General features: G+C 33.2%; 1 protein-coding gene across 2 annotated transcripts in view; it reads left to right on the forward strand.

The window, feature by feature from the left end:
* Positions 1-14,125, forward strand: part of NPFR (Neuropeptide F receptor) — a 543,873-nt gene that overhangs the window by 282,260 nt on the left and 247,488 nt on the right. Inside the window, exons 1-3 of one of the 2 annotated variants that reach the window (XM_074175203.1) lie at positions 8,347-8,864; positions 9,878-10,055; positions 10,680-11,047. In XM_074175203.1, the coding sequence (XP_074031304.1) occupies positions 10,856-11,047 (192 nt within the window). In that variant the 5' untranslated portion in view covers positions 8,347-8,864; positions 9,878-10,055; positions 10,680-10,855. Of the gene's footprint in view, positions 1-8,346; positions 8,865-9,877; positions 10,056-10,679; positions 11,048-14,125 lie in introns of those variants that run through there. The other variant, XM_074175202.1, reaches the window with a different exon arrangement.

Genomic DNA, 14,125 nt, shown 5'->3' on the forward strand with positions numbered 1-14,125 from the left:
ATAATCGAATCGGCAAACTTGTCCGCCATCTTGAATTCTCCAATCAATAAATGAATATGCTATATTTGGCCCCAAAAATCACTACAAAGAAATTTCGCATGGATTCGTACCATGGTTCATGAATAAAAAAACACGTTCTTTATCTTGTCTTTTTTCTTGTTGAAATGAAAATATATTTTGTCACATTCGAATATGAACATCTGCCGATTCCATGAATTTTTAAAATCTACTTGAAACTTAGTTCATCATTGCCCAAATGATCTGGGTTACTTCAATATTACACAAATGCAAAATTATCATTCGTACAATTTTCTCAGGTGCCCAACATGGTTTTCATAGACTGGTTTTTTTGAGCAGTTTATATGAATAGTTGTTATGTTGAGCAGTGTATACACGCTTTGGTTGAGATTGTAGTAGGGAGAAATGTCATTAGTGTCAAATACGTCATCATTATAAAAAATGAAACTCCTGGACAGCGACATCAAAGGGACCGACGCTGAGTGAAACTACTGTATACAGAAATACTGTGACTACGATTCCTAAACATGACAAATACCATACAGGGAGTGTCACCGATAGTTGGGTGGAAGGAAGCAGCTCTCTTAGCCATTAAAAAAAATCAGAGTAGAGTTGTAAAGATCAATGAAACCTATGTTTCAATGATCATTACTAATATACAGGGTGTCCAATGATATTTTTTGAGTAAAATACTCCGGATATTTTCACTTAATTTATATTCTTGGGCAAAACGATTCAAAAAAATATAGGGTTGTTTGGATTCATACCGTGTGATTCAGCGTTCAAAGTAAAATTTATGTCAAAAAACATTTATTCAACACCAAATATCTCTTACTCGATGAAATGGAATGAGGTAATTTTTAAACAAAATATTTTTGGGGATAAAGTATTTTCATTTCGTTTTCATAAGCTGACCGAACGGCGTTTTTTTACACACGAATAAACAAAACTCAGCCAAAAATCAGTCAACGATATCGTACAGTAATGTATTAAAAAAAGAAACATATCGAAATTTGGAAACAACTAACAGCATCAATGCATAGAGTTCAAGATTTTCTGTCGATCAATATATATCACTACACACTAGAATGAATATCTATTGAGATATGGAGCTACGCAAACACATAACATCATTAACAACGAATAGTTTTTGATATTATATTCATTATCAAACTTTTAAGCTCCCGTTGAAAAAATCCAAATTTTTGGTAGGAGTACCAATCGTGACAATTATTGGTCACTCCTACAGAACAGGTTTGTTCATTTTTGACGAAGCGTAAAATTTCCACAAATATTAATGTTTATTGGCAATCTCAAAATATAAAATACAATGAACATTACGTTACATCAGACAATAAACAAGGGCAGGATGAATTCCATTTAAATCGATTTGGTTGTGCGTGGAAGGGTTTCCGTTTCTTGTATTGCTAACAGGTGTGCAACTTGCAAGAGTATAGACATTAAAAAATAATTTATGATACAGATGATTTTTTAGTAAAAACTTATAGCTACTTTGGAACATTATGGATACGTTAAAATGATTAAAACCGTATAACTACTTGGAAGATTCTAGATTGATTGATTTCGTGGTCCACACAGTCTAAAGCTCGACTCAGGTCACAAAAAATGCCCATTGGGACCTCTTCTTGTTCTATATGGTTTATGAAATTGTCATAGAAATCATAGATTGCGCTAGTTGTTGATTTACCAGATCGAAAACCGTGCTGGCTATTTGTCAAAATATGCTCATTGATAAAATTCATCAGCCTGTCCAAAAATCCATATTCGAAAACTTCCGAGAAACTACTGCAAATCGTTATTGGTCTAGAATTTTCCATGTAATCGGGACAATGTTTTTTATAAATTTTCCAATGAAAGATTTAATAAAAAGGTCAAAGGTTCTATTATAACATTCATAACTTTTTTCAAAACGAAAGTGAGTATTTCATCTGGACCTGCGGATGTTTTATTTTTCAGCCTGTCACTGAGCAGACTAAATAATTCCTTAGGTGAAAACAGTCTGAGAAATAGAGAAGGTATAAGAATTTCTTGGGTGTTGTTTACTGCAGTATTTGACTGGGTGATCTTTTCTTTAAGTTCTAGCGGGACATTTTAAAAAAGTTATTGAGCAAATCTTATACAATAACTGGGTTTTCCACTTTTATATCATTGTAGAACACATTGATATTTTTGTGTCCTATTTTGTTTTTATTGTTCATTTCGGATATTACTTTCCAGGCAGTTTTACCCGGATCATCAGAGTTGAGAATATTATTTTGATACTAAAGATCCTTCTGTAAAGGTTTTAAATCATACGACCTTTGCTAGAGAACTGTTTATTGAGGACTGGTCCGCGAATATATAAAAGTATAAAAAACATGCATGCTGTTTGTTTCTTTGGGAAACATTAGTACAGTAAAATAGGTTGAAGATATTATATTTTATGATAACTATTACATCCCCTCCTTTAAATTTCTATTTTTATATTTTTTGTTTTTACCCTACTTAAACTATCCTATACAATATCTTCATACTACCCCAAACAACCAACCATTAGTCTCTGCGGAGGCTTGATAAGCCTACCGTACTTAGTAACATAATCATTATTTGTTGAAATTGGAGTGGAACAATTCAATGTATTCTCATTTTCAGAGGTTCGATTTTCTACAGAATCACTGTCATCATCTGAATATAAATCTACCTTTGGAGTATAATTGTTATTGAAAGAATTATTTACATGCTTATTTTTGTAAGTTCCACGAGTTATGAGATATTTCCTATTTCTAACAATTTGTCTGTTATTATCGGCCAATTTTATGTCATACGATCTATGTCTGGAATTTTTACCTATTACTTCTCCAGGAATATTTTTAGAATTTGTTTTTACATAAACTATTTCATTTTTTTTTAGTTTTGGCAAATTTTTTGTTCTCTTATCATAATAATATTTTTGACTTTTTTGTCTTTTTTCAAGAAAATTTTTAAAATAGTTCCTTTTGATATTAACTGGTTTTAAATGATGATCTGCAACAGGTAAAATACTTCTCAAAGATCTATTATTTAATAATTGTGTAGGTGAATATATTTTATTATACAGAGGAGTATTTCTTAGCTCCAATAATGCTAAAAAAGGATCATTTTTTTGCCACTTCACATTTTTTGAAAATATTTTTCACAGTCTGTATAGTTCTCTCTACTAACCCGTTTGATCTCGGATGTTTTGGGCTTGATGTAAGATGAATAAAGTCCCATTCATTTGCAAAACATCTGAATTCATTTGAGGTTAGTTGTGGTCCATTATCTGAAACTAGAACCTCTGGGATGCCCTGACGAGCAAAAATATTTTTAAGCTGAGTAATCACTGCTATTGAAGTCAACGAATCTAATCTAACAATCTCTGGATATTTAGAATAATAATCTACTATACAAATATAATGTTTTCCTTCAATTTCGAAAAAATCTAAAGCAACTTTTTGCCAAGGTCTTTTCGGAATTTCATGTTGTTTTAGAGGTTCTGAAGGATTTCCTTTACTATACATAGCACATGCTGTACAGTTAGCAACAACATTTTCTATTTCCCGGGTCATGCCTGGCCAATATAATATCTCTCTTGCTCTATTTTTTGTTTTTTCTTTACCCAAATGACTAGTATGTAACTTTTCTAAAATTTTCTTCCTTAATTTTCTAGGAATTATTAATTTTGAATTTTTAAACAATAAATCATTGTGATATGAAATTTCATCTTGCATTGAAAAATAAATTCTCACACATTCATGTACTTTTTGTTTTTCACTTGGCCAGCCATTTTTTGATAATTTAATTAATTCTTTCATTTCTTGATCTTTCTTTATTTCATTTTTAATTTCTTCTAATTTACTTTCAGAAACCTGTAAATTATTTGTTACAAGAAAAACTTGAGCATTTAAATTTTCCTCGAATATTTTTTCAAAATTTATTTCATCTGCTTCAGATTTATAATTATTATCATGACCTCTTGACAATGCATCTGCTATGTACATTTGTGATCCAGGTTTATAAATTATTTTTACATCATATTTCTGAATTTGAATGAACATTCTTTGAAGACGTGGTGGACACATATTTAAAGGTTTTTTTACAATGGTTTCAAGTGGTTTGTGATCACTTTCGACTATTACATTTTTTCTTCCATATACAAAATGATGGAAACGTTCCAAACCGAAACAAACCGCGAGTGCCTCTTTTTCTATAGGGGCCCAACTTCTTTGCGATTGAGTTAATGATTTTGATGCGTAATAAACCGGTAAATTATTTTGTAAAAGAACAGCTCCTATTGCAGTTTGAGATGAATCAACTGAAACCGTGACAGGTTTGTTCACATCATAGAACTGTAAAATAGGTTTTGATGACAAACTTTTTTTTAATTCCTCGAAACAGTTTTGGTGGTATTCTTCCCAATGCCAAAGTACATCATTTTTTAAAAGATTTCTTAAAATTTCTGTTTTCATTGATAAGTTTGGTATGAATTTTGAAACGTACGTAATCATTCCTAAAAATCGCTCTAAATCTTTTTTACAAGAAGGGATTTATACTTTATTTATACAATACTTTATCAAAGTCAGGTTCGATACCTTTATCTGATATTTTATGACCAAGAAAAATTAAATTATTTATGCCAAATTTACATTTACTTAAATTGATTTTTAAATTAACTTCTCTACATCGCATCAATAATTTATTTAGTCTTTCATCGTGTTGTTCTTTAGTTGTTCCCCAAACCAAAAAATCATCGATATAAGACTCTACGCCAGGTATATTTTCAAACAGAAATTTAATCTTTTTTTCGAAAACTTCTGAAGCAAGTGTTATCCCATACGGAAGTCGTAAAAATCTATAGCGTCCATAAGGTGTATTAAATGTGCAAAGCATCGAACTTTTTCTGTTTAATTTTATTTGATAAAAGGCATCAGAAGCATCTAGAACTGAGAAAAATTTAGCACCTTTTAATTTTGATATTATGTTATCTATTGATGGTAATGGATAATGCTCTCTTTTGATGGCCCTATTGAGGTCTTTAGGATCCATGCAAATTCGTATGTCTCCATTTGGTTTATTTACTATTACTAAAGAATTTACCCAATCTGTGGGATGATCAACTCTAACAATTATTTTATTTTTTTCTAAATTTAATAATTTATTTTTTAATTTTTCTTGGACAGCAATTGGAACTTTTCTGGGAACATGAATTTTTGGACAAGCATTTGGTTCTAATTCTATATTAAATGTGCCTTCTAAACAACCCAAACCTGTAAATACATCATTGAATTCTTTTATTATTTTTTCATAATGAGCATCTTTTGAGTGTTCTGCTTTCAGAGAATGGACCAACTGAATTAATTTTAATTTTTGACAGTCTTCTTTACCTAATATTGGTACAACATTTTGTTCATCTACTATATAAAATGTTAAGTATTCTGATAATTCTTTGATTTTACAATTTAAATTACATTTTCCTAAAATTCTTATTTTTTCTCCTGTATAGGTTTTCAAAGTAGCTTTATCATAGATTAAATTATTTGGATTAATTTCTAATTTTTCTAAAAAATTTGCAGGAATTATATTGACCTGAGCACCTGTATCAAGTTTAAATCGAATTTTTGTACCATTATGAACATCTAATATAACTTTCCATTCATTTTCATCATTATCATTAACACAATCTATAAACAAATCATCATATACCTGTAGCTGAACTTCACTAACTGATTTACACATTTCAGCAAAATGATTCGATTTTCTACATTTTGCACACATTTTTCCGAAGGCTGGGCAGCGATTCTTCTCGTGTTGAGTTCCGCAGCGGTAGCAGTTAAACTTTCCCGATTTCACATATTCACTATTATTTTTCACACGTACACTTTCATTTGTCACCCTCTGACATCTTGATGTGCCTTGACTGGTCGATGGCCTGGGTACAAAACGAGTTTCTTTTGAAGTGAATTTTGTAACAGCTGCTCCAGTTTCTCCATGATGTCCTCTCTTCTTTATTTTGTCAACTGTTAAGTTGTTACTTTTTACACTACTAATTTTTTCCAGTTGCTCCTTAGTTCTTTCTGCTACTCTACAGATATCAACAGCTTTTGAAAGGGAGATATTTTTTGTTCTTATTAATTTATTTTGCAATTCTACGTCCGACTTAAGTCCCAAAATTAATTTACTGGTGATTAAACTGTCGGTAAGGGTTTCAAATTCACATGATGCACTCAGATCTCTAAGATCCGTTATGTAATCATCGATGCTTTCATCTGGCTTTTTATCCCTTGAAAGAAACATGTGCCGTTCATAGGTTACATTTTTTACTGGGTTGAAATATTCTTCAAATTTTTTATCCAGTACTTCAAAATTCATTTTGTCTTCTCCTGCCTCGTAAGTGAAATTGTTGTATATCTTCAGAACTTTGTCTCCTATACAAGTTAACAGTAGCGATGATTTATATTCGGAAGGCTCATTCGTAGTTCGTGTTGCTTGAAGAAAAAGTGCAAATTTTTGTTTAAAAAACTTCCAGTTATCGGAGAGACATCCTTCCATACTCATTGGCTCTGGCTGTTTTATATTAGTATTAAAGTGCTGATGCACAACCGATTCTTCTTTCAATGAATTAGGCATTTTCACTTTTCAAACTTATTTATATCAATTACTTTGACTGCGCCATGTAAAGGTTTTAAATCATACGACCTTTGCTAGAGAACTGTTTATTGAGGACTGGTCCGCGAATATATAAAAGTATAAAAAACATGCATGCTGTTTGTTTCTTTGGGAAACATTAGTACAGTAAAATAGGTTGAAGATATTATATTTTATGATAACTATTACAACTAGACTTACTTACAACTTACAACTAGATATTTTGACATCAATGTCCACCCATTTTTTAACGTTAGGTCTACTACACACCCGTCGTAATGGATAACTAATGTCAAAATAATAGAAGAACATCCCTATGAAAATATCGTATGCATGGTCAATATTATTAATTTGATAAAGTTCACTTCAGTTTTCATTAAGGAGTGCAGTTTCGAAATTCTTGTGAGATTCATCATTATATATTCTTGTATGAAACGTAAAGTAAAGTGTCTCGCGTGTTTAGGGTGGTTTCCGAAATTTCATAGAAAATATATCTGTGGTCAGATATATTATTATCTAAAATAGCAGTGACTTCATTGCTTTGGAAATTAATGAAAATATTATTTATTTTGGAAAGGCTATTTCTCTACACCCGAATAGGCCAATTCACTTTGTATATAAAGTTAAAACATAACAGCACATTGTTCAATTTAACAAAATCTTTTGAGTTACTGTACGCGTCACAATTGAAATCGCCCACAAGTATAAAGCGAATATTTGGTTTAAACATAAACTCCAATATTTCTGTCAGTACGTCACAGAAAATATTAAGATCTCCACTGGGAGACCTGTAACAGTTTATTAAAATAAATTTTTTGTTTGTTATTGTCTCTCCAAGAGATGCCACATACTTCAATGTCCTTTTCTTTGCAATGGTTAGCTAGATATAAATCTTTGAAAATTAGATAATCTCTAACCCAGTTGTCCACGCCACCTTTTTGGTGGTCTGTCCTACAGAAAGAGCTCGCTAGAGTGAAGCCTGGTATTCACATGCTGTTTACAGAATCTGGTTTTTCATGTATCTCAGTCAAACATAAAAAGTTCAATTTTTTGTAGAAATATGTGTCGCAATGAAGTTCGTTTATTTTGTGAAGATTACTGCTAGCAATGTTGAGAACTAACAGATTCGGTGAAAAAGAATTACACAAACTCGAAAAAAACGTTGTACACATGCCCCAAAGGGCCATATTTTAGGATCCATAGCCTTTCTAAAATTATGTTCAAGAATTGAAATTTTAAAGGAATTGTAAATACTAGGGTATTTGGGAGTAATACTTTCACATTTTACTTCAGGAAAGTGCATTTTCAACAGTGCCGTTAAATCATGAGGCGAGGTGTGCAGATCAATTCTGTAAACATGTAGATGTGTCAGTTTGGGGACACCTTTTACACGACCTGGTTTATTTCATCACTCACATGTTGATGACCAATAACTGTTTGTTTATTGTTATTATCTGTTTTCTTTTTGTTTGTAGTATCAGCTTTTTTGGATGCTTTACTTTCGGCCTTATTTTTTGGACCTACTACCGAGTTAATGGCAGATGGTTTTTGCGTTGAAAGATGTGAATCTGTATTGACCACATTCAGCAGATTTATATGATCATTCAAAATTTTCATTTGTTCTCGTAATTCACAAATTACGATGTCTTTCTGATTTATTATATATTTGTATAGATTAAAGTCTACCTTGTCATAGTCTTGGTCATCCATGGCATCAAAAAAATGTTCCATATCGCTTCGGTGCTCATACAGCAGGTTGTGACAAATCACATCTATTTCATTTATTTCCATTTTAACTAGTATCGTTTCACGATCTGGTGAATTTTCTCGGTAACTTATCCGTCGCAGTGAAGGCCGGTCCAGTTGTTTACAGTTTTCTACGTTCGTTAATCATAAGTAGAGATGGCCCTCATGCCCTGCGAGATAGGCGACCAATATTTCATTTTGACGGGTTTTTTGCATTGGCAAAGTATTTCCAGGGTCAGGTTTTTTATGAACGACTGTCGAGATTTTTTTTCGTCTCTAGAGACCTGAGTGAGAACGGTTTTTGATGCGCCATATTTGCTCGATTGTTCGAAAATTCTTCTTGTTTGCTCTTTAAAGTGAACTTCGTTCTAAATTACCTTACTGTGGTCCTTAAGGACAAGATTCACCGTCGAGTCCCGTGCCTGTAATTATTTTAGGTGAGTAATGGTTTTTATTACTCTAAACGATGTAACACGTGTGTGAAGTTTTTATTAACTACTTATAACTATTTTATTAAAAAACATTTGTAATTATTTTAGAACTAAGTCAACAACCAAATAAGTACTCTGTCTCCCCCTCGAACTGAAAATAGATTGTTCCGCACCTTATCCTGTGTCTCATTGGATCAGCAGCAACCCCTTTTCAAAAAACCCTGAGATTGAACCCTTACAAGTTTATTACTTTGTTGCTGATGAATTTCACATTTTTTTGTTTTGCACAACTTGGGTGATATACGTTGTGACACTTTTCAAATTTTAAAACTTGTTTCACGATAGATTGTTTATTGCAATTATTGAGAGAAGTGTTCGAGAGTACGTACGTCTCGCCCGTCATATTGTTTACCAGTTCGTGAAATTTAAAAACGACAGCGATAACCGAGATTCAAATCATTGTATCGCATTTCTTCAAGTCCTTTTGGTAATTGCCAACTCAGTCACCCTGTATGAAAGTTATGTTATGCCCAGATGACTCCGATACGTCTGCTCAGATTTGTATCCGTTCACACTTTCCTGTTAAGTTAGTCAGGAGTATTTCAGTGTCTGTCTCACTCAAGTAATCATTCTAATCGTGGGACTTCAAATCTTTTCCTAAGTTGTTGGAGTTCGTAATGTATTTCTTTTTTTTTTGCTTCGTTATAACATTTTTTTCTTTCTCAATGTAAAGTTGGGATTCGTAGAATTATCGCTTTGTGGTCTGAAACGTAATTATCATATGTTAGTGCTGTACAATTTTTGTTTGATTCGGAAAAAATTGATTTCAGAAATATCTAGTCAATGCAACGTTCATATGTACCTTGCATCCGAGTTTTGCAGTTGATCATCGATTCAAAACCTCTCTCACTGAGTATATTCATGAATTCGTTTATCACTTCATTGTTGATATTGTTGTTCATAATAATATCTCCGACTATAACTTGACTATTTACTAATTTATTTTTTGTTTGTTCCAGAGAATTTACGAAATGTTTAACAATGACGAGAAATGATATTGACAATTTTCAGTTAGATCTGTAGAATACTGAATCTACTGTTCTCAAAGGCTAGGTTATATTTTGGAGTCTCAGCAACAAGTGACTCAGACGCACAAACCACTGATGATGTCTGCCGTAGTAGCAGACGAAACAATTGGTACTTTAGATTTTATTCGACCTGCTTACTAGCCTGTATATAAATTATAAGAAATATATATTTTCAACGTATTTTCTGATTGATTCGGCCGTTCCTTGATGAAGATCCATAGTGATTTCATAAACTACGCCTTGCGAAACATGTTATATATTTTTTTCGAAATTAAGTTAGATCAAATCATAAGGTGTACTTAATGAAATTTTTATTGTACTTTGAAAAAATTTGTCGTTGAAAATAAGTAATGAGAGACGATACTGATGAATATTTCAAATGACTCTTTTTCTAATGTTGAGTATTTTTTGACAATAAAGATGAATTTTGTTATATTGGTATTCGTATTCGTATTCGTATTTTCTATCGAAAGCTAACAGTATTTGAAAAATAAACAAACCAATCCATTATTCTGCACACTGTATTGCTTGTTCTTGGTTTTCTGAACGTAACTCACGTTTCCTTCTTGTAAAAATTCAGAGACAAGAGAATAACTGATGAATGCTATTTGCCTTTAATTTATTTTTACCTACAAGTTTCCAAGTTAAATATATTTTCTTTCAAACCACCCAAGTCAATAAAGATTTTCCTCTGAGTGTTCTTTTCTGAAATAAACACATATTTTTGTTATAGGTTGGATCATGAACATTTGTCTGACCGCCAACCGCATAAAACACTCACCCACAACAAATTATTCAGCGAGTCTTGAAAGGAAGAAATCCAATTTCAAGTAGTTTAGAAGTTGACGAGTTGATTTATTTACCTCAAGAGACTTTTAACCGACTTCGTTCTTTATTTATCCACTAAAAATGGAGTACAATGGAAGCCAAAGTGAGAATACAAGTTTTCCCGGAGAATATATGAACGACACGAGTGACGTAGATCCTAAATTGATGGAGAGATATCTCACGAACAAGAAAATAGATGAACCAGCGTATACAACTCTCATTATTCTATACTGTTTTTTGATAGTTCTTGGGGCTTTAGGAAATACATTAGTGGTAAGTAATAATTAATTTTTCATAAGTTATTTCACACTCACCAGTATGAAAACCTCACATTTTTACAAATGCTGATAAAATTTTCCTGATTTTTTTTATTTCAATTTATCGAAAATTTCTTTTTGAAAATTTAACATGCAATGAATAAGGTTTACGGTATAGCAGAAAATCCTGAAGTTGGATTTTGATAAAAATTATCTTTCAAATTGAAATATGCCAAATATCATCAATTTTAAGGTTATCATCTCACCCTTTCTTCAGTGATACAAGAAGGCTACGCTTTACTGTGACATTTGTTATACTTCTTTTGGCGCGTTAGCAAAAATCAAGAGAGTACATTTTTACGATGCGCGCACGCATCGTCACGAAAAACCGACACCCTGAAGTTAGCTTCTTCTCCTCCTTCTTTAATTCATATGGCCGTCGGTTTTCAGTCCAGCGCATTTGGCCAGACTCCTATTATTCATAGTGAACACAACAGAAGCTTCGTCCGGAGGCGCCACTGACTTGCTCGATGCAATGCTGCCACCATAAATGTTCTCATTCACTTTTTTTATCATAAAATCATTTCATTTTTCTACCATGGGGCCGCCCGTCCTCTCCATATGACTTTCACAAATAACACATCTATTATCGTACCGTCGACCTCGTCAAACCCGTCGACATCCGGCCTGGATACTGGCGTAGGAGGACGTTCGTTATCGGCGCAACCGTTATCTGTAGCCATCGGAAAGAAATTCCGTGAAGTCTGTAGTCAACATTACCGTTTTTCAAAAAAGTTTCCAACAGAGTAAAAGAAATTCACTTATGTTTGCGTTATAACTGTATTCACAATATTCATTCAAGTGTTTTCAAACCTACAAGACGTGTTTGGTATCAGTCCTAATGAATTTCTTTGGCAATTGGAATTGAGTACCCATGATCAGCGGTGGAATTCATAAGATGGTTCAGTTGTGGTGTGAACTGTAATAGTCTGGGATAAATACAACTTTTTCCAACTTCACGAAATGTCTGCTGGTTCACCTTAATCGGTATACTACTTTGCATGTTCTGAATACATTTGGGCGGTGGTGCTTTGTTATTCGTTCCATTATGTGAATTGTGTTGTTCGTTTGTGACAGGAGTTATTTGTGCTGCATCAAGGTGTGTTTCGATATGACTTAAGATGGCCTTGCTTACGAACCATTTTGCCGATTTCTTCAGTTAATAGCCATCCCTGTTGTAATTCCTTCTCTGGATTATCCCGTTGCATTCCAGTATACTAATAGATTTGTTAGCTCTGTGATAACGTTTCTTTAGTACTAAGTTATTGTTATATATATATATATATATATATATATATATATATATATATATATATATATATATATATATATATATATATCAAGAATGAAATAATTCGTGGACACAACACTCAAAAAATAGGGGCAAACCGCGGACACGTGTTTCTGGCTATTGGCCTCATCAGCGCGGTGCAGCCAAGTGTGAAGATGAGCAACACTTGTTTGCCGAAAGCAGGAAACAACACATACGCACGGAGTCAACAACAGAAGCCAACCGCACATTTGTGGTTCCAGTTAGAAGACCTAGAATGCCTAGGCTACATCTAACATGACCACGTAGGCAGCTATAGCTACCTGCGTGACATCCGGGTCCAGGACATAAATACAGATAGAGATTTTATCGAGTGTGTATGATACAAATCAAGAATGAAATAATTCGTGGACACAACACTCAAAAAATAGGGGCAAACCGCGGACACGTGTTTCTGGCTATTGGCCTCATCAGCGCGGTGCAGCCAAGTGTAAAGATGAGCAACACTTGTTTGCCGAAAGCAGGAAACAACACATACGCACGGAGTCAACAACAGAAGCCAACCGCACATTTGTGGTTCCAGTTAGAAGACCTAGAATGCCTAGGCTACATCTAACATGACCACGTAGGCAGCTATAGCTACCTGCGTGACATCCGGGTCCAGGACATAAATACAGATAGAGATTTTATCGAGTGTGTATGATACAAATCAAGAATGAAATAATTCGTGGACACAACACTCAAAAAATAGGGGCAAACCGCGGACACGTGTTTCTGGCTATTGGCCTCATCAGCGCGGTGCAGCCAAGTGTAAAGATGAGCAACACTTGTTTGCCGAAAGCAGGAAACAACACATACGCACGGAGTCAACAACAGAAGCCAACCGCACATTTGTGGTTCCAGTTAGAAGACCTAGAATGCCTAGGCTACATCTAACATGACCACGTAGGCACCTATAGCTACCTGCGTGACATCCGGGTCCAGGACATAAATACAGATAGAGATTTTATCGAGTGTGTATGATACAAATCAAGAATGAAATAATTCGTGGACACAACACTCAAAAAATAGGGGCAAACCGCGGACACGGTTATATATATATATATATATATATATATATATATATATATATATATATATATATATATATATATTCCTCATGTCATATCTGAATGGTTGTGTAAACAATTTTTCTCTTTTTTCTTTGAGGTTTCTTTTGGGTGGTTATTCAACACAGACTGTATTTATAATTGAACTCATCATCAGTTTGTGTGAAAGTATGTTTATATAACTTCTTGTCTACGCCACTGGGATATTCTCTTAGTGAATCAATTGTCCTGTATGTATTTTAAGGGTGGTTTCTTCATTTGTTTGTGAATAGCAGTTTTTTGTCTCTATATAGGTTTGTCAAGATTCTTCTGACTTTCACTAATTTTTTCTCTTAATTCGCATATGATTAGTTTTTATTTGTCTATCAGTGCCCCTTGCATAAATAATGCATGAACGTCTTTCAATTTTTTGAGCAATTTTTCTTCGGTGAAATTATCCTCATTCAAGTAACTGAAATTTTTTACTAAAACGCTAATATCTGAATCCATATTTGAATCAGAATCGTCTGTGCAGTAGTTATATTATCTTTCAAAAAGCGAACTTTTTCTTTAATTTTTGTCAAGCAACTCTCATGATAAATACCTGAACATGTTCTGCATATATAGTAACTAATTGATTTGGTTTTACAACACTTATAGGACATATGTATCCGCG

This window comes from Leptinotarsa decemlineata, unplaced genomic scaffold (genome assembly GCF_025532065.1).
Source record: "Leptinotarsa decemlineata unplaced genomic scaffold, Ldec_3_MD MMD2_tig00000882_RagTag_RagTag, whole genome shotgun sequence".
Classification (NCBI taxonomy): Eukaryota; Metazoa; Arthropoda; class Insecta; order Coleoptera; family Chrysomelidae; genus Leptinotarsa; species Leptinotarsa decemlineata.